This window comes from Drosophila sulfurigaster, chromosome X (assembly GCF_023558435.1).
Source record: "Drosophila sulfurigaster albostrigata strain 15112-1811.04 chromosome X, ASM2355843v2, whole genome shotgun sequence".
Lineage (NCBI taxonomy): Eukaryota > Metazoa > Arthropoda > Insecta > Diptera > Drosophilidae > Drosophila > Drosophila sulfurigaster.
Genome location: NC_084885.1, coordinates 31,180,024 through 31,201,211, shown reverse-complemented (window position 1 = coordinate 31,201,211; position 21,188 = coordinate 31,180,024). Strand labels below are relative to the sequence as shown.

The window sequence follows — 21,188 nt, the reverse complement described above, 5'->3', positions numbered from 1 at the left end:
GACAAATTTTATGAATTATTTTAATAGGGAAATATCTCAACTCAAGGAAAGAAGTTCAATAAATTTGTAGCTACAAATCTGTATACCAAATATTTATGCTGAGGCTTAGAGAGGCAACTGGCAGCTGCAAGTTGCAAGTTGCAAGTTGCGAGTTGCACGTTGCAAGTTCTGTTCCATGCTGCATGCGCATTATTCCCCCCGCCCTCGTCTCTTTCCCCCACTTAACCCAACAATAACAGCAACTAACCAAAATTAGTTTGTAAGCAATGTTTTACTAACAAAAACAAGCCCAATAATAATCTAAGCAATCGAAAAAAAAGCAAAAAAAAAACTTGAGCTCACATCCAAATTTGTTGTTAAGGCATTTTTTTTTGGGTGACATTGGCGACTGGCAACTGACTGGCAACAAACAAAAAATGGCGCTGTCTAAGCGTCCGCTTAGCAAGGAGACGCCCTTGGTTGACAGCAGCAGCAGCAACAACAGCAACAGCAGCAGCAACAACAACAACACTGAGCATGAGACGGCGATCAAGCGACGCAAACGCTGCAGTCGCGACGATGAATTTGCTGTCAGCAACAACAACAACAACAACAATAGTGTTAACAACAACAACAACAACAACAACATGTTGCCACAGAAGAAGCGACAATTGTGTAAAGCAACAATCGGCGACAGTCCAGCAAAGACAACAGCAACCACAACGGTTGCTGGCGTGCAACAGCAACCACAACCACAGCAACCACAGCAGCAACTTCAGATGGATGCCGCCGAGCAGGACGATGAGACGCTGATACGTGAGACGCAGGCGGCGCTAAAAAGTTTATCGGGCAGTTGGCCAGATGCGCGAACGAATTTGTATCGATTGCAGGATCAGGAAGATGAGAATCCGCCGCCGTTTCAGAATCTGTTTGAGGAGAAGCAAAAGTACGAATCAAACAACAACAACAACAACATGAATACGAACATGAACAACAATCACGAACACGAACACAACAACAACAACAACCATAACAATGAATATTTCGATGAGAACAATTCAACAACACACACAACACTTTTGCTACGTTTCCACAGGCAAAAGGAGAACGATCAGGCGCGTCTCAATGCATATCCACCTCCACCTCCTCCACCCCCCCACCACCAACATCATCATCATCACCATCATCTGCATCCGTATGCTCAGCAACAGCAGCAGCAGCAGCAACCACTTCAACAGCAACAGCAACCACTCAAAAAGGATCCGCTCGATGTTGCTGCTGCTGTCTACGCTGCTCAAGCGACGTCCGCTTTCAAGCCGCCCATCGACATCATCAAACGCAACGGACAATTGGCTGCTCAAGCTCACGCTCAGGCTCAGGCTCAAGCTCAGGTTCAAGCTCAAGCTCAGGCTTATGCTCAGTACACGTCGAGTGCTTACAATGCTGCCGAAGCGTATTATGGCTATGCGGCAGCAGCAGCTGCGAGCAGCAACAGCAGCAGCAACAACAACAACTTTGAGCTCGCCTCGCCCACAGATAAAAAGGGCACGGCCACGCCCACCAAAGAGGAGCTGTTGCTCGATGCCAAACAGTATACGATATTGCAGCCAGCGGGCGTCGGGAGTCGAGCTGCCTCCGTCATGCAGGACATTGCGCGCGAGGGCGTTGTGGGCGTGCCCCTGGTGGCAACACCGCCAAGCACAGCAGCAACAGCAGCAACCACGACAGCCACAACAGCAGCCACAACAGCAGCAACCACCAGCACACCAACAGATCCAGCAGCAGCAGCAACCACAACACCGACAGCAGCAACAGTTGCAGCCACGCCTACGCCGAGTTATTCGCCGAGCAGTCAGCATCGCGGTAAGTTGTTGTCGTTGTTGTTACCAAAAAAAACAAAACAAAAACAAAACCGAAAAAAATACTGAAACAATAAACTGAAAAATATACTGAAAAATATACTGCAAAAAAATAGTGTAAAAAACTAACTAAAAAAATGAAAAAAACTGACAAAAACTGAAAAATACTGAAAACTTAAAAATACTGAAAACTGAAAAATACTAAAAATTGAAAAAAAAAAAAATACTTTTAAAAGTACTGAAATACTGAAAACTAAAAATACTGTAAATACCAAAAACTGAAAAATACTATAAAATACTAAAAACTGAAAAATACTAAATATTAAAAACTGAAAAAATTACTGAAAATACTGAGCAACTAAAAATACTGAAAACTGAAAAAATACTGAAAACTGAAAAAAAAATACTGAAAACTGAAAACAAAAAGATCTTTCCCCCCCTTCTTGACACACACCACACCACACTTCGAAACTTTGCCCCCGTTGATCTGGCAACGCTGCTGCTGTGGTTTCATATCTTGTCTTCTTTTTTTTCAACTCCCCCCCCTTCGGTGTTTCGTTTCGTTCGTTGTTCAACTCGATCGATCGGCTGCGCGCATGTGCGAAACTTCTTGTTGCATTGAGTTTTAAGTCTTCAAAAACAAATTGGCTAAACTACAAATATATCTCACATATATCACAGAGAAACAGAGAGAGAGAGAGAGAGAAGGAGAGATAGAGAGAGGGAGCTTAGTTAGAGAAAAAAAAACACACGGAAATGTTTTTGAAATATTCTCTTGTGTCATCATCTTTAGAGTATTATTATTAGCTTTATTCTTATTATAATTATTATTATTATTGTTATTATTATTTGCACATTTAGCTCAAGTGCTGCGACTTCTCGCTTCTCGCTTCCCGTTCCAAGTTTTCCTCCGTCTCCGTCTCCATCTCCACAGCTTAAAAGACATTAAGCAATTTTGTCGTTATAAACGTGACGTGGGGAGGACCAGAGGCAGGGGGGCGGGGCACACAACTAATGGCTTGTAAAACCCCTTTTATGAAACCACACCAAAACACTCTCACACACACACACACACACACATGCGTAGCTTAGAGATGACAAAACAACAGAGGGAGAAAGTTCATTCAAATAAAGGAAACGAGAAATGTGAAATATATGAAAATGTTGAGCTACCTTTTGAGACAAAGAGTTCTGACAAAGATATCTTATTATTACAACATTATTATGATATTTCAAACAATTCTACAACTTTACTACAATTGTATTCTATAATTTAAAGTAATAACATAGATTAAACAATTTTTTAGTTTAAATTTATAATTTCAAATCTGCAAATTATTATTAAATTTCTATTATGGAATTTCAAAATTCATATTTTTAATTCCTAAGCTCCAAATATGATTAAATTTCTTATATAGAATTTCGAGATCCAAATTTTTAATTTCTAATCTACAAAATATTCAATTTCTAATATTTAATATAGAAATTCGAATTTTTAACTTGTCTAATCAGCAAATTATTATTAAATTTCTTATATAGAATTTCGAATTCTAATCAGCCAAATATTATTCAATTTTTAATATGAAATTTCGAAATTCTAATTTTATATTTAAATTATCATTGAATTTCTAATATAGAATTTCGAATTTTGAATTTCAAATCTACAAAATATTTTTTAATTTCTATTATGGAACTAATAAAATATATATTTCTAATATGGAACTTTCATGACTGAATGAATATTATTAAATTTCTGATATTGATTTTCGACATTCGAAGTTTTAATTTCTTAACTGCAAAATATTATGAATTATGAATTTGAGTTCTTAACTTCCAATATACAAAATATTATTCTATTTCTAATATAGAATTTCGAAATATGAAGCTTCAATTTGACAAATAAGATTGAATAATCTTATTAAAATTAAATGAATATAAAATTTCAAAACTCAAAAAATTATTTAAAATTTATGTATTCTTCTACACTTCAGTATTTTCTAACATCAACTAATTTTAAGTCTCTTTATTTTGACTTTCTCATTTTTTGTAACTAAAAGCGAAACTTTAAGTTTAAGTTTTTTAAAATATCTATAAAAGGTATTTTACTTTGATTTTCTCATTGTTTTTTTTTTTAAATAAAAGTTCAAAGCTTCAAAATATAGATAAAAGTTTATTAAAGCAAATTTAATTGGCGAGTGCAAAAAGAAATGTGTAAATACAGTGCAATGAATAGTAAATATTAATTACTATGTTTTCTAAAAGTGCAAATTAATCAAGTGAACAAGTGGAGCACAAAAATAAGCCAAAGAGAAGATCACTTGAAGTTTACACTGATAATTTAGTTGAAATGGCGAAAAAATATACCAAAAATCAACGCAGTCTTTTTTTAGTGCAGTGATCAATTATCGATAGCTAGTTATCGAAAAATACCAGCTGTGAATTTGCATAGTGCAAAAAAAATACCAGCTTTGCTCACTCACACATCACTAGGAGAAAAGCCCTAAAGAAAGAGCGAGACAAAAAGAGCATCTTAATTCGAGTGTCTCTTTTGTTGTGTGTTTTCCTTTTTGCACTGTCGAAAAACTAAACACACACACACACACACTCATGTATGGAAACACACACAGAGAGGAGAAGCAAAGTGGAGTGATTAGATGGAAAGCAATATGAAGCACGTTTTGTAAACCACTTTTGCATATTTATTTTGTCATTATGTAGGCATTAATATGCTGTGAGCTCAACATGGCCACAAAACTTCAAGTGCCTTTAAGCCACACTTACGCACACACACACACACACTATGGTATTCATATAATTTGAATGACTTTTTAAATAGTTGCGCATAGAAAGAAAAGAGAGAGAGAGGGAGAGAGAAGCAAGCTACAAGCACGTAATAAGTCATTAGCCTTGTCCTTGTTGTTGTTGTTTTTAGCTAATGTAGCTTATTAGGCTTAACCTCTTGCTGGGCGGGGGGCGGTCTGGGTCGTAGTAGTAGGCGTGGCAAGCAGCGATTGCAGTCGACTGCAGCAACCTGCTTTTATTTTAATTAAATTCTAATTAGACTCGACTCGACTCGTTGTTGTGCTTGCAGTTTGACATTTTGAACGGCCACGTAATAGACACACACACACACATACACTGAGACACACACACACACACATGTACCCAATACACACATGCTAAAATATTTCGAAAAATATTTCATTAAACCCCTTTTTGCCCGTCGTTCGTCGTCGTCGTCGTCGTCGTCTGTCTTTTACAGCACTCCACTTGGGGGTGAGTGTATGCGTGTGTACGTGTGTGTGTGTGTGTTTGTGTGTGTGTGTGTGCGTACTTATGTCTACCGTTATCTTTGGAGAATTTGTGCTTAGAAGGCCAAGTTTAGACGTGGTCTGGCTGATTTTTCAACTCTGTTCTTGTTGTTGTTGTTGTTGTTGCCATCGCTCTTTTTTGTCATCCACCATGCCGAAACCAAACATGTCTCAACATGTGCGTGTGCGTGTGTGTGTGTGTGTTCGCTTTTTAAAGTAAATAATGCAAAGCTGTTTTCCATCAAATTTTAATTAATTATTTAGGCAAAAGAATTCGCTGCGCGTTTCGTTATCGTTGTTGTTGTTGTTGCTGTTCATTTTTCTATTTTGTAGTTGTTGCTGCTGTTGCTTGTTCTTCTTCTTCTTCTTGCCGTATGCGTTGTCAGCTGTAAATTTTGTTCAAATTTTTCGCTTTTTCGGCTGTCAAGTTGTCGTCCCATCTCTCTTTCTCTCCCTCTCCCTCTCACTCTCTCTCTCTCTCTCGCTCACTCTCTCGCTCTCCTTGACGCATTCACATAATTAATTAGAAATCCTTGCCCCCAACTTCAACTGCTGTCACCATTTTTTTTGTTAGGCACTGTCGAGTATGCTTCTCTATGTGTGTGTGTGCGTGTGTGTATGCGTGTGTGTATGCGTGTGTGTGTGTGTGTGTAGTTGAAGCTGAAGTTGATTTGATTTCATTCTGTTACTGTTGGTTACTTGTAGATGGCGCCAAATGCCCAACTCCGCATTGCACTGGCCAAGGACATGTCACAGGATTATATTCGCATCATCGCAGGTACCACACACACACACACACACACACACACACATTCTCTCTCACACTCTGCGATCTCTGTTCTCTTTCTATTTCTCTCCGCGTCGCCTTTTAGTCTGTCGGGTTGTCCCAAGCGCGATAAAGTCACCACGGAATGTAAGTGCCAAAAAACAAACGTATCCTTCATTTGTTGTAGCTCATACGTAGATCTCTCTCTCTCTCTCTCTCTGTCTCTTTCTCTCTCTATCACTTTCTGTCTCTCTCTCTCTGTGTGTCGTAATCTGTTCATATCGATCATCGACTTTTTCAGAGGTTTCTTCTTTCATTTGAAACATGCATTTTTCTCAACTTCTCGCTCTCTCTTGCTCTTTCTCTCTCTCTAAACACATCTCGCTCTCTGTGTCATAATCTTTCCACATGAATAATCGACTACTTCAGAGATTTTTTCCACTTTCACTTGAACTACGATATTTCTCATCTTCTCGCTCTATTTCACTCTCGCTAAAAATATTTCTCTCTACCTCTCTCTCTCTTTCTCTCTCTCTATCTCTGTCTGTGTCATTATCTTTCCACATCGATCATCGATTCTTTCATTTCTATATCTCTCTGTCATGTCTTTCGCTTTCTCTCTCTCTCTCCCTAAAATTCATTTTCAACAACTTTTCACTTTACAACTTTCTCTATTTCAACTTGCTCTCTCTCTCTCTCTCTCTTCTAGCGCATGTTGTGATTCGAGTGTATGTATGTGTGTGTATGTGCTCGTATGTAGGTGTGTGTATTTATATATATTTTAGGTAGTAGTTGCAGCTCTCTCTCTCTCTCTCTCTGTCTATATATATATATTTCTCACATTCTCATTCTACTGCTCTGCATGTGTTCTCTAAGCACTGCATTTATGCCTTCTCTTAAACGATATTTCGATATTTTCGATATCAGAACCATCTCGAATTAGTTCATCTCTAATTAGCCCATCTCTAAATCTATGTGTAGCTAGAGATGGACTTCTAACTACTCCATCTCTAGTAACTCCATCTTCAGCTTGTTTATCTCCAACTAATCCTTCTCTAAGCCCTCTCATCTCCTCAAGTTCATCTCTAAGCTCTTTTATCTCTGGGTAGTCCATCTCTAATTAATTCTTGCCTTGTCTTCAACGATATTTTCGCTATCAGATCCATCTCTAGTCCATCTCTAATAATTTGACTTTAAGCTATTTCTTTTGAAAACTACACATATCTCGACTATTTTTTCATTTGGTCAGCTGAATTTATCTAAGGGAGAATTGTTACTGCAGTCTGATTATACTTTCTCTGTCACTTATTCTCCTTTCTCTCTCTCTCTCTTTAGGCTATTGTCTTCTATATTCTATCTCTTCTCTATTCAATGACTTTATGGTGTAAACATTCGTCACACTTTGGCTGATTCTCTGGCTATCTTTTGTTTATGACTCTCTCGATATCTGTTTCACTCATGTCGCTTTCTCTTCCTTTCTCTCTCTCTCTCTCTCTCTCTTTCTTTAGCCTATTAATCTCTTCTCTATTAGTTGACTGATTCTCTGGCTATCTTCACATGTTTATCTCTGTGTTTAACAGTGTCCCTAAATCTATCTACGACTTTGTAGAGCAAAGTCTGTCGAGCTGTGTTTCCCTCACTCTCTTCCCTTCTCTCTCTTCTCTCTCTCTCTCTCTCTCTCTCTGTCTTTCTCTCTCCGCTGTGACTCTGATCGTAGTGCCATTTATCGACTGCTTGTGTTAGTTTACTCGTGTCTAGTCTACTTGTAGTGCATTTGTCTTGTGCCTTGTGTCTTGTGTCTCGTAGCCGATCTCGATAACTGATAACTCGATAGCGATAGCTATCGATGGCAATTAATTGACTAATCCTGACACTCCCCCTCAGTGCTGGCGTTGCACGAACAGATCCTGAAATGCCCCACGCCCGGCTGCAACGGACGAGGCCACGTTCAGCCGCATCGCAGTGTGCATCGCAGTTTGTCCGGCTGCCCGAGGGCGATCAGACGCCACACGGCGAGTCGTCGGCAGTCGACACAGCAGCCGCACTCAGCGCGTCGTTATCAGGTGGCCGATAAATCGATGTCGATGTCGATGTCGATGCCGATACCGTCGATACCGATAGCAATACCGATACCGATATCGATACCACTACCGATAGCTCTGCCATTGAGTCACGCCCATGTTATCGATAGCGATAACGAGCACGATAACGATAACGATACCGATCACGATAACGATAACCATAGCGATAACGATAATGATAACGTTAGCACAATCACAAGCATAACCACAGCAGGTGCGTTCCAATCGCCGCCTGTCTGCCTCTCAATTACAGCAGCAACAACAACAACAACAACAACTGCAATTTATCGATAACCAATTGCGAAGCAATAAACACATTTAACGCTTCTCTTTCTTTCTCTCTTTCCCTCTCTTTCTTTCATTCTCTGCTGCTTCACGTTGATCTTGATCTTGTTCTCTCTTCTTCTACTCCCCACCTTTCTCTCTCTCTCTCTCTCTCTTCTCTTCTATTTTTCTTCCACTCTGTCTCTATTCTATTTCTCTGCATATTTTGTGAACGCGCAGCTGGAGAACTGGAGAAGCATGAAAAGGAGCTGCATCCGCTGGACAAACTCAAGCTCACCTCAACTCACTATCTAAACAACAACAACAATAACAACAACAACAACAGCAGCAGTTGTATCAACAACAACAACAGCAACATCAAGACGATGCCCATTATTAAATCGGAATATAGTCCGGTGGCCAGCATCAAATCGGAGTATAACAAAAGTCCCATGCACTCGTATTTGACTAACGATGCTGCCTCGGCGGCAGCATCAGCGATACCCAACAGCGCCAACAGCGCACGCGGCAGCAACAACAACAACAACAACACCAGCAACGGCAACAACAACGGCAACAACAGCAGCAATGTTGCTGCCAGCAATGGAGTTGCCAGCGAACCGCATTTGAGTCGCTACGTTGGCCTCCACAGTCCACAGCCACAGCATCCACATGCCCACCACCAACAACAGCAACAGCAGCAACAACAGCAACAACAGCAGCAGCAACAACAACAGCAGCAGCAGCAGCAACATACGCTGCATCAGCAACGCGGACCTTTCATCGAAGGCAATGCCAGTCAAATCGATCCCACAGATGCAGCCAGCTACCACAGCGAACATCAGCAACAACAGCAGCAACAGGCTGATGAACGACAGCAACAATACGAACAGATGCGATATGCACAAAGTGTTGGCCATGGCTTAGCAACCAGCGATGCCTCCGCCGAACAGCAACAGCAGCAACAGTTGCTGGCAAGCAATGCCAGCAGCAGCGAATTGTCGCCACGCAGCCACGCCTACGATCCTCACACAACGCATCCGCATCCGCACTCGCATCCACATCCGCATCCACATCCACATCCGCCCACCTCGAGTGTGGCGCCTGTGTTCGTTGGCCTTGGCATCGGAGATTCGGTGTCCACCGGCGGGAGTTCGACTGGCTTCGAGCGTTACGATCCGAATTGCGGACAGCAGCGACAGGCGAACGCAACAGCAGCAGCAGCTGCTGCTGCCGCGGCGGCAGCAACAGCGGCGTCGGCCACGCCCACGAATATGTATCACTATTTGCCACAGAGTGCGGACGATTTGCAGGTGCAGCAGCAAAAGTATCTGCAGGAGCAACAGTTGCTGATGGCCAAGGCCGAGCACGAGGAGGTCGCCAATGGAGGAGGCGGTGGTCCAATTTATCCCCGTCCCATGTATCATTATGATCCGACGATGGGTCCATTGCCCCCCGGCTTCTCCGCCATCAATTTGTCCGTCAAAATGGCCGCTGCTCAGGCGGCGGCTGCAGCGGCTGCCTATCAAAACCAGCAGCAACAGCAGCAGCAGCAGCAGCAACAGCAGCAACAACAGCAGCAGCAGCAGCAACAACATCACCAGCAACAACAGCAGCAGCAACAGCAGCAACATAGCAAACAGAGCAGTTCGCCTACGCCGAATGTGGGCGTGGCAGCGCCAGCTGTCGACCTGTCGGGCGCCACATCGGTGACGTCATCGAGCCCACACGGTTTCAACTCGCCCGCATCGCACAACCAATACAACAACCAGCGCATGGGCAACGGAAGTCCACAGCCTGGAGCCAGTCCCAACATTGCCAGCCCCCAAGTGCCCAGTCCGCAGGGTCAAACGCTGGACTTGAGCGTCACCCGTTTGCCGCACAGGTGAGCCGACACACACACACGCACACACACACCTACACACACGGACACACTCGGAAACGATCCCAAAAACTTCCTTCCCAGCTCCAATCTCATCTCCATGCCATACACTCCCACAGCGCGCAGCAAGTTAGTTTTTTCGATTTAGGGGTTTAGGTTTTAGAATTCAATCAGAAGTTAAGCAACTCTTAACTCTACAATCTGCTCGCTGACCTCAACGAACTCAGCAACTGCAGCAGCTGAGGTCTTGAAATTTGGTATGCTGATATCTAGATGTGCATTAAACATAATTCTAGTTATAGTTCTCGACTATCTTAAGTTTTATGAAAAGTGGTCTATTTGAACTCAGCACATATAGAAGATATAGTTACGAAATTTGGTATGCTGGCACCTAGGTATGTTTTATGCTTAATTCTAGTTATAGTTCTCGACTATCCTAAGTTTTATACCAACCAATCTTAGTGAACTCAGCAATTATAGCAGCTACAGTCATGAAATTTGATATGTTGACACCTAGATAAGCGCTATATCTAATTCCAGTTATAGTTCTCGTCTATCTTAAGTTTTATACCAGCCAATCTTATTGAACTCAGCATTTACAGCAGCTACGGTTATGAAATTTGGTATGCTGGTATCTAGATGTGCATTAAACATTATTCTAGTTATAGTTCTCGACTATCTTAAGTTTTATGAAAAGTGATCTATTTGAACTCAGCACATATAGAAGATATAGTTACGAAATTTGGTATGCTGGCACCTAGGTATGTTTTATGCTTAATTATAGCTATAGTTCTCGACTATCTTAAGTTTTATGAAAAGTGATCTATTTGAACTCAGCAATTATAGAAGCTACAGTCATGAAATTTGATATGTTGACACCTAGATAAGCGCTATATCTAATTCTAGTTATAGTTATCGTCTATCTTAAGTTTTATACCAGCCAATCTTATTGAACTCAGCATTTACAGCAGCTACGATTATGAAATTTGGCATGCTTATATCTAGATATGCGTTATATCAAATTCTAGTTAAAATTCTCGAAAATCTTAAGTTTTACGCAAACTCATCTATTTGAACTCAGCAATTACAGCAGCTACAGTCATGAAATTTGGCATGCTGCCTCTTGAATATGCATTCTACCTAATTTTAGTCAAAGTTCTCGACAATCATAAGTCTAACGTAAACCAATCTAATTGAACTCAGCAACTGCAGCAGCTACCGTTATAAAATTTGGTATGCTGACAGCTAGAAATGCTTTATAACTAATTCTAGTTATAGTTCTCGAATATGTTGTTTTACACAAACTCGTCTAATTAAACTCAGCAATCACAGCAGGTATAGTCATGAAATTTGGTGTGCTAACACTGTGACATGTATTACATCTAATTTAAGTTAAAGTTCTCGACTATATTAAGTTTTACGACAGCTAGCCCAATTGAACTCGAAACATAGAGCAGCTACGGTTACGAAATTTGGTATACAAATACTTGCTAATGCCATAAAACAAATAATTTACAAAGTGCACAGTAATACACAAAATTAACTACGCTATACTCATCGAACTCAGTGCATATAAAAAGTGTAGTTATGGAATTTTGTGTGTAACAACTTGAATGCATTTTAAACATAATTCTGTGAGAAGTTCTTGACTCTCTAAAGATTTGGGTAGATAAATTAAAAAAAACTACATCATATGGGGTCTCTTCGGGAAAGTTTTGGCAACTGTTTAACCTAGAGTAACTAAAATTTGGTATGCCTAATATTAAATCTTATACTTAGGTATAAAAAACAAAACTTACCCGCTTTGGTGAACAGCTTTTAATTGTTTTCCATGCAATTTGCGTATTTTTCTTTCTCGCTCAGCATCATCACGAGTCCACAGTACGGAGCCGACGGCCTTGTCGTGGGTCACGGCCAAGGCTTTGGCAGTGCTGCCCCCGGTTCAATTGGACCAAACGGACCGCCGCGATCACCGCAAATGGAGCCAGTGGACTTTAGTGGACCCCCGCGTCCCCTTGGCTTCGGCCTCGTGGGTCACATAAGTGGACCACGCCCCTACAGTCGCGAATCGACGCCCGACAGCGGCGGCTCCCACTACATCGAAACGTATCGGGATCCCAGTGGTAAGACTGATTACTTTAAATTCCCTCATTTTCTTTGCAATACGAATTGGGATTTTCGCTGTTCACAGGTTATTCGCCTCATCCTGGTTATGGGATGGTTGTGCAATCAGATTATCCACCAGCCGGCTATCATGGCTACGGACCGGCGGCCTATCAATGCAGCAATCCGTATGCGACAGCCGTCGGACCCGGCGGCTATCCGACTCCCGTCTCCGGCGGCTATTCGCCCAGTCCGGCCACCTGCTACTCCATGCCACCGCCACAGCACATACCGCAGCACGACAAGACCAAAGATGGGTGAGTTTACACACCTCATCATCAGCTTGATGAAATATGCAATTATCGTAAATGAAATGCTGCTAAGGTAGCAGACACTATAGTTCATACTCTAGCTCATCCGTCATGGTCGCAGCTTTTGTCCGGCACGTGGCACAGTGGTTACAGCTCAGCTGAAATGCAAATTAAATTACTTGCTTAATTTAATTACAAAAAGAGAGGGAGAAAAGCTTTCAAAACAAGTTTAACATATTTGTTCATTAATCACATTTCAAAAAGAAACATATTTATTAACTATAATAAAACAAAATCAAATATATATCAAAATAATATAATACACAAATTAATACTAACAAAAATTCAAGAAGAATCGTTATAATAAAACAATATTGTTCTGTACAATAATTATAATCCCTTGGGTACTTTGGTAAAAATATATCTCATAACATTAAATTACCTATACCTATGGACTATATTTAGAGCTAAGATTAAATTTGAGGAACTTTTTCTATTTTGGAATCAAATATATAAATTCATTTTTGCAATTATCTTAAAACAGAAAAATAATTCCATAATCACGCGACCTTTTTACTTAATTAAATTTACAACTACAAAATTGTTGAATCTTAAATAATTGATGACTTACAAACAGTCAGAAGTCAGCAAATAAATCCAGTTACTCATTTTCGGATGAAAGAAATCCTTTAACTTTCCCTAACCTCATATTTATTTATTTCTCATTCGTTTATTTTCCTTATTTCTCAAATATATGGATAATTTTCAGCTCAAAAATATAGCTTGAGATAATATTTACAGTGAAAAAAAAAACATAAATTAAAACAATTTCAAAAATACATTTCAGCCAAAGAATTGCCCATATTTTGTCCGTGAAACTAAAGCTCTTAATTTCCATAATATTTCACAACTTTAAAGTGCAAACTTTTGTCGAACTTTGAAATCATGTTTAGCTCACGCTTTAATAAGCTTGGGCAATTTAATGGGGCCAACATCGTGACAACTAATTGCGAACCACTGTGCGGTCGTGCGTGTGGACAAGTGGCTTTAATATTTATGATTACGGCTCTGCGGACGCAGAGCGCTCATAAAAGTCGTCCCATCACAAGAATAGTATGTGAAACCCCCCGAAGGACGAACTTCTTTGTCTTGTTCCCTGTAAATTTAATGCAACTTTAAAACGTGAAAGTTTTTTGAAAGTTTTGTGGCCATGTGTTTACGTTATGCTTATCTGGCCAAGAACAGCTTCGATTTAAGCCAAGGCATTTAAAGAGCAGCTTCGACTTAAACCCTAATTCAATTTGAATTGCAGTTTGACCGGTTGCTCGCGTTCGGATCGCAATCATCTGCAATCGCACTCGCAGGAGCTGAAGTGCCCGACACCCGGTTGCGATGGCTCTGGCCACGTGACTGGCAACTATTCCTCACATCGCAGCCTCTCCGGTTGTCCGCGAGCCAACAAACCGAAGAGCAAGCCCCGCGATGGCCAGGACTCTGAGCCGTTGCGTTGCCCCATCCCAGGCTGCGATGGCTCCGGACATTCCACCGGCAAATTCCTCTCACACCGAAGGTAAGTCTGCCTACATACAGCTGTGAACTTTGAAATAGCAGTGCAACAGAGAATAAAACTAAACGGATTTTTTGCATACTCGTATTCCTTTTTGTTAGTTGATACCTGGCACATTATTTTTGTAAGAAACAACCAAAAATCCCTTTAGATTTGTTCAGTTTTTTGCTAGCACTGCTATTTCAATGTTCACAGCTGTATGTGTGTTCCATATTCTAATCCCTGTTTATTTTCATCGTTTAGTGCATCTGGCTGTCCCATTGCCAATCGCAACAAGATGCGCGTCCTCGAAGCCGGCGGCACTGTGGAACAGCACAAGGCAGCGGTGGCAGCGGCAACAGCCATGAAATTCGATGGTGAGTTTGATGAAGAACTCAATTATTTCATTTAATGGTGATATCATAAAATATATTTTGTAATTTTGAAATATTTTTAATCAAATTTAAAGAATTACCAAATTTTTTACTCAGTTAAATTATGACCCATTGAGAAATTATTTTAATTATTTTCATAGTTAAATTGTGTCCCATTCTTTTGAGCTCTTAGTTTCAAAAGAAATTAATTTCTTTTGAAGTTTCTAGTTCGCTTTTGAAATCAAAATTGATGAAGTAACTAAATTATTTACTTGATCAAATTATGTACCATATTTTGGAACTTTCAGTTCTATAAGAACTTAATTTAATTTGTAGTCTCTGATCAAAATTCAACATTCAAAGTTTTAATCTGTTTGCCATTATTGAAATAAGAAATGTTGAACAATCTGACAATTGGCTGACAATTTGGTATAATTTGTACTTGATATACCTAATATAGTCAGTGGTATATTTTAGTATTTTTTGGTATTAATTTGGTATAATTTGTATTCAGTATATTTTAGTATTTTTTGATATTCATTTAAAACACGGCATTCATTATATTTTAGTATTTTTCGGCATTTATTTGGTATATTTTGTTCTTAATATACCAAAAACCGAGTGTGGTATATTTCAGTATTTTTGGTATCAATTTGGTGCATCTAGTACTCAATATACCCAATATAGACTTTGGTATATTTAGGTATTAATTTGGTATATTTTTAAATATGGTATCTCACAACCCAACACACTCAACTTTAGCTTTCTTCTTTGTTTTCATTCAAAATTACAATTTATAAACAAACATATTGCTTAAATGTTGTGCATAATTTTTTAAATTATAGTAAAATTTTAAATTTACCCCCTAAATTCGATTTCTTTAATTTATGATAGAGATATAAAGCTCCCTTTAAATGCATACTATATCCAACCGTCTCGCTCTTTGCTTCTCTGTTGTCTCTTTCTTGCGCTCTAGCTTGCACTACAGTGGGCAGTCAGGGCATCAAGAAACCCAAGTTCGATGAGGTGACCATGGTTTATCCCAAAGGCTATACAGGTAAGTTATCGCACTCCATATCGATCATCAAACACTTTTTCCTCTCTCTCTCTCTCTATCTTTTTGTCGAACTCATTTTGTTTTACTATCGACTAAAATCTGTCTTGCGTGCTTTCTGTTATGAACTGGGCTTGTTGTTATTATGCCCTGCCGCAAAAATAAAGAAAAATGAAGAGAAATTGGGAAAGGGGCATCATAACATGCGTCATAAAGTTTGCAACATGCCGAATGTTCTATGCGATCGATAATTTATCGATAAGCAATCAAATTCGTTTAGCATCGCTCTGCCTCTCTCTCTATCTCTCTTACTCTCGCTCACTTGCTCTTCTGGCCTGTTGTTGCTCTCTTTGCTCTCTCTCTCTCTCTCTCGTATTGTACATTTTCGGTTGGAATTTTGTGTGCGTGTGCTAACGTCTAACAAAAACAATTAAACAAAAAAAAAGTACATAAGAAAAATACCAAAAAAAAAAAAAAGAAAGAAAAATGAAACAAAGAAATACTCTACTTTTGGCTTACGTTTTTCATTTCAATTTCGGTTCACCTTTTTCGGAATGTGCAAGGCAAAGAAAATACCAAAGAAAAATCAAGAAAATACTTTTGAAATTTTGCGCAAATGTTTTTGATTTGCCGTCATAGCCTTGCGTATACAAAATACTAAAAATACCGCATTTGCATACCATACGACAGACGACGACGGGCCTCGAGAAAGAAACAGAAACAAAACCCGGTACATAACATGAACCCGACGCCTGATTCTCGATAAAATATACTAAACTACACTTTATACACACACGCACACACATTCTACTACAAACGTGTGCTTGTGTGTGTGTATTTATTCCAAGTTTTAAATTTTCTAATTTGTAATTGCGTTTTCCTTCTTTTTGTTTCGTTTCATGGTTTTTCGTTGGCGTTTCTTTTAGATTACGCGACGTTTTGTATCGGTGCTGAGTATCTACTGTAAATAGGCAATAGGAAAAATACCGATCACAGATTGTAAATACCAAATACCACAAAAAAAGAAAAAAAGAAAAAAAACCAAACATAAATTCCAAATACAATAATAGTGAACTAAAGAATATACTAAACGAGAAATAAATACCGAAAGACAAGAACAACAACAACAAGAACAACAAGAACAAAAAATGTCACACAAGCAAATGATAACAAAAGCAAACGATCAAAGGTAAGCCGTGTTATTTGCTATCTCACTCACACACGCACACATACACAGCTACACACTCACTCACTCACTCTCTCTCACTCAGTCACCACAATTCTTAATCCTACTCCACCTTAAAAGCTCCAATTGAGTTGCTAGCACACGCGCACATATCGACAACCGGTGGAGAGCTTTTTTCCTTTGCAAAAAAGACTAAACAAAAAAGAAACAATTCAAGAGCAAGCTTTTACGTCAAAGAGAACCAACAACAACGCGACAACAACAATAACAAACTCTTATATATGTGATGCAATTATACAAGATAGTCTCGTTGGCAAACAATGAGTGCGAGTGAAAGGGGCACAGCGAAGTAGTGCATTAACCCTTAGCCGATGCAATTAATATTTACATATTTAGTAGCTAATATTGAAATTTTATTTCAAATGTAAATTGTTAATGAACATAACTTAAAAATATATGTTATAATATTCTACGTTCGAATTCAGTCAAAATGTCATTTTGCATAAGGGTTAAAGTCATCCGCAGACAACGTTCAACTGACGAAGAGACTACCTTCTATAATTGTATCATACTTATGTATATGCGCAAATGCAAATGCAAGCCAAAAAGCTTCGATCACTAACTCTGCGCTCTCTCGCTCTCTTTTTCTCTTTGCTTTTGCTCTCTGGTTTCTTAGGTGGCGCTGGACTCGACATTGTTATGGGCGGCGTTGGCGTCGGCGTTCCGCTGCCGCCAGGCATTAACAACAGCACTGTTGGCGTTGGCGTCGGTGTTGGCGTCGGCGTCGGCGTTGGCAGCGTGCAAGGCGATAAGACAACAGTGAGTGTGAGCGGCGGCAGCGATGATCTGAATACGCTGGAAGCGGAAATATCGGAACTGCAGCGTGAGAATGCACGCGTTGAATCGCAAATGATGCGATTAAAGTCGGACATCAATGCGATGGAATCGCAGCTGAGCACCAGCGATCGGGTACGTAGACTCAGGTTCGTTGATGGCAACAAATTTTGAGTATTCTTTTTATAATACATAGCATCATAGTATATAGTAATTTAATGTAACCGAGACACAGACACACACACACACACACACATAACCTCAAAGTAGGCTAAAGCAAAAGGCGAAAGTTTGGCGAAGAAGTTTTTGGCACCTGAGCGAAGTCGAAGTCGCGCCTAAGTTGCGGCCACGTTGTTTTCAAGGACGTCTCTAAAACTCTCGCAAAAAAAAAACAAAACCCAAAAGCAATAATAAAGCGAAGCGAGTGTAAAACCGCCAGTAAAACGGAACAACAACAACAACACACACTTAGAAAAGTCGGCGCAAAAGTCGCCAACAACAAAAGTTTGCCGTCGTCGTCGTCGTCGTTAACTTTGCTACTTGGCAAATGTACTTTTTAACCCAAAACATGGCAAAAGAAAGTTAGACGACGACGATGTCTGTTGTCCGTCCCCGTCCCCGCCCCCTCCGCCATCGCCACCATCTAAGCAAAAACTTTTATTATATATTTAAATTATCGCGCAAAAAGTTATGCATCAATTTTTCGTCGTTCGTTTTCACTTTTGATCTGTTGCAGCGCCCTCTATTGTCGCATTGCATGCACACATGCACACACACGACTCACATTTTTCAAAATGGCGTCTCAGCCGGCAAGCAATCGTATTGGCTTGCAGCCACGACTGCAGTCGCCGTCGACTGCATCGAGCAACGAATCAGCGCACACCACCCCTAAGAAAAAAAAATACCAAATAACGTACCTAGAACGTGTTTTGCTTGCTCTACGCATGCCATGTCCCTAAACATGTGTGTGTGTGTGTGTGTGTGCGTGGTCATGCGCAGGCAGCTGCAACTTTGCCCAGTCCCCCAAAAAATACCCCAAACAGACACACAAAAGCCTCGCAGTCGCTGTCGCTGTCAACGTCGCTGTCGCAGTCGCAGTCGGCACCGAGCAGCGCACGAATCGCAGCACGCGCCTAAACTGTGCTACGGCAGCAGCAACAACAACAACAGCGACGCTCCTAAGGGAAAAGAAGAAACGAAAAAACCAAAAAATAAAGCGCAGGCAAGCATGCTGCGTGCTCGCTCTAACACAAACACACAGACGTACAGACACTTTGGCGCTCGTGGCGTTCGTGTGTGTTCGTGTTGCTGTCGTGACTCGGGTTATATTTTTTTTCGTTTCGTTTCTTCTTTGCTGCTTTGCGCGTTCTTATTGGAATTTCAATTTGCACATGTGTGTGTGAGTGTGTGTGTGTTGATATATAACGAATACAATTGGCATCGGCAAACGAATGAATCAATGAATCAATATGAATGACCACACCCCGCAGCCAATGGCCAAACTTTAGCTAATACAACTGCATTGCGCTGTCTCTCTCTCTCTCTCTCTCTTATAGGAGGCTTCTCCACTGAGTGCGCATCAGCAGCAGCAGCAGCAACAACAACAGCAGCAACAACAACAGCAACGTGCAGCTTCGTTGGCCTCGCCCAGCGGCCAGTCACCCTTTGCCGGCGTCTCCTCCACCACCTCCTCGAATGCCAATGCCAATCCCAACAATCCATCCAACAACAACAACAACGAGAGCAACAACAACTCGGATCTGGTGCATGTGGCAAGCGCTGATGCAGCTGCAGCATCGACTGCGCCCAATGCGAATCTCAACAATTATTACGAGAGTCTGCGCAACAATGTCATCACATTGCTGGAGCATGTGCGTCTGCCACCGCCACCGCAGCCGCCACCGCCGAGCATCACAGCAGCAGCAGCAGCAGCAACCACAGCATCGGCCACCTCCGACAATGGCTGTGGAGGAGGAGGGATGGGAGTTGTCGGAGTTGTCTCGGCCACCGATCATCATCAGCATCATCATGCTGCCGCTGCGGCAGCTTATTCGACGCTCTTGCCACCGCCACCGCCGCCACCACCGCACTCCGTATCCGTTTCGGTCTCCACGTCAGCTGTCTCAACCACGCCCATGTATGGAGGCGGAGGCGGCGGTGGTCAGCAGGGAACGGGAACGGGGCAACCACCAGCAACAACAACAACAGCGGCGCCACCGCCACCGCATCATGCGTACACGGTGCATCATCCACATGGCGGCTATCCGCATCCACATGGCGCACATCCGCATCCACATGCGCATCCCCATGCGCATCCGCATCCACATCACCCGCATCCGCATCCACATCCGCATCCCCACGAACACTTCGATTCGTACATCTCCAAGCTGCAGTCGCTCTGCGTTCCGCCCGATGTCTATGCGCTGCCCGAGGATGCGGGACGCACAGTCTACAACTCCGTGAAGCCGAGCATGCATCAGGACTACGGCAAGCTGATGCCCACGCCCATTTAAGGCGGGTGGGTGCCTTCTATGGTATTTTATGCAAATTATGGTATTTTAATCAAGAATTGGTATTTGTTTTAAATGTTGGTATTTTATTCACGTGTTGGTATTTTATACCAATTTCGGTATATTATTCAAATGTTGACAAGCTGATGCCTACGCCCATTTAAGGCGGGTGGCTGCCTTCTATGGTATTTTATGCAAATTATGGTATTTTAATCAAATGTTGGTGTTTCTTTCAAATTCAAGTATTTTATGCAAATGATGGTATTTTAATCAAGAATTGGTATTTGTTTCAAATGTTGGTATTTTATTCACGTGTTGGTATTTTATACCAATTTTGGTATATTATTCAAATGTTGACAAGCTGATGCCCACGCCCATTTAAGGTGGGTGGCTGCCTTCTATGGTATATGCAAATTATGGTATTTTATTTAAGAGTTGGTATTTGTTTCAAATTCAAGTATTTTAGGCAAATGATGGTATTTTAATCAAAAGTTGGTAGTTCTTTCAAATGTGGGTATTTAATTCACATGTTGGTATTTTATACCAATTTTGGTATATTTGGTATTAAATGTTGGCATTTTCTTCAAGTGCTGGTATTTAAATCAAATGCTAGTACTTTATTCCAATGGTGGTATTTTAATCAAATCATGGTATTTTTCCAAATTATGGTATTTAATTCAAATCTTGGTATTTTATTTTCAAATTTTGGCATTTTTTTAAAAGCTCGTATTTTAATCAAGAGTTAGTATTTCTTCCAAATGTGAGTATTTTATTTTGGTATTTTATGTCATATGATAAACTTTTATTCGAAATAAGTAAGTGAATAAATTATAGTTGTGAATATTAATACCAAATAATACCAAACTTCTTTTCGAAATAAGGACAAAATGATTAATCTTCAGCTAATTCAAAAAAATTTCGAATTTCTAAAATAATATCTTTTGCAAATTTGCAACTTCTTTGAAATACCAAGAAAAATGACAACACCAACAATAAAGTGATGAGTATTGAAAACTTTTGTAAAATTGAATATTAATTTTTAAATTTTCAACTTCTACCAAATACGAAAAAAGGCCAACATTTTTCAATCACACTCGCAACCCAAAATCAAAATAAATTATTAAATAT

At 40.5% G+C, this 21,188-nt stretch overlaps 2 protein-coding genes and 1 long non-coding RNA gene across 10 annotated transcripts in view; 2 read left to right on the top strand and 1 right to left on the bottom strand.

The window, feature by feature from the left end:
* Positions 1 to 12,081, bottom strand: part of LOC133849062 (uncharacterized) — a 30,754-nt gene extending 18,673 nt beyond the window's left edge. The window contains exon 1 of the long non-coding RNA XR_009895325.1: positions 11,942 to 12,081. This is a non-coding gene — a long non-coding RNA (uncharacterized LOC133849062). The remainder of the gene's footprint in view (positions 1 to 11,941) is intronic.
* The window catches only part of LOC133849060 (putative peptidyl-tRNA hydrolase PTRHD1), an 88,841-nt gene that overhangs the window by 53,814 nt on the left and 13,839 nt on the right, over positions 1 to 21,188 (top strand). Inside the window, exon 1 of one of the 3 annotated variants that reach the window (XM_062284908.1) lies at positions 4,471 to 4,484. The exons of the other annotated variants lie outside the window; for them this stretch is intronic. The gene's annotated coding sequence lies outside the window, so the exon portion shown is untranslated. Of the gene's footprint in view, positions 1 to 4,470; positions 4,485 to 21,188 lie in introns of those variants that run through there. 3 annotated transcript variants of the gene reach the window in all.
* LOC133849045 (putative uncharacterized protein DDB_G0291608) lies at positions 303 to 20,169 on the top strand. Of its 6 annotated transcripts, none has more exons than XM_062284887.1 (10): positions 308 to 1,842; positions 7,800 to 7,970; positions 8,501 to 10,145; positions 12,006 to 12,265; positions 12,334 to 12,562; positions 13,869 to 14,126; positions 14,367 to 14,479; positions 15,453 to 15,533; positions 17,393 to 17,685; positions 19,107 to 20,169. In XM_062284887.1, the coding sequence occupies exons 1-10, from the start codon at positions 417 to 419 to the stop codon at positions 20,061 to 20,063; spliced, it is 5,433 nt and encodes a 1,810-aa protein (XP_062140871.1). In that variant the 5' UTR covers positions 308 to 416; the 3' UTR covers positions 20,064 to 20,169. The 6 variants fall into 6 exon arrangements, with proteins under 6 accessions (XP_062140872.1, XP_062140870.1, XP_062140869.1 ...); XM_062284884.1 differs by lacking the exon at positions 7,800 to 7,970 and having other exon boundaries at positions 309 to 925; positions 1,076 to 1,842; positions 19,107 to 20,168; XM_062284888.1 differs by lacking the exons at positions 17,393 to 17,685; positions 19,107 to 20,169 and adding an exon at positions 16,457 to 16,582 and having other exon boundaries at positions 303 to 1,842.

Bases quoted from the DNA above. Each gene is read 5' to 3' on its own strand.
- LOC133849045 (XM_062284887.1), top strand. From the start codon at position 417: ATGGCGCTGTCTAAGCGTCCGCTTAGCAAGGAGACGCCCTTGGTTGAC. The intron at 12,266-12,333 runs GTAAGACTGATT...CGCTGTTCACAG, and splicing joins AACGTATCGGGATCCCAGTG to GTTATTCGCCTCATCCTGGT. The intron at 12,563-13,868 runs GTGAGTTTACAC...TTTGAATTGCAG, and splicing joins CACGACAAGACCAAAGATGG to TTTGACCGGTTGCTCGCGTT.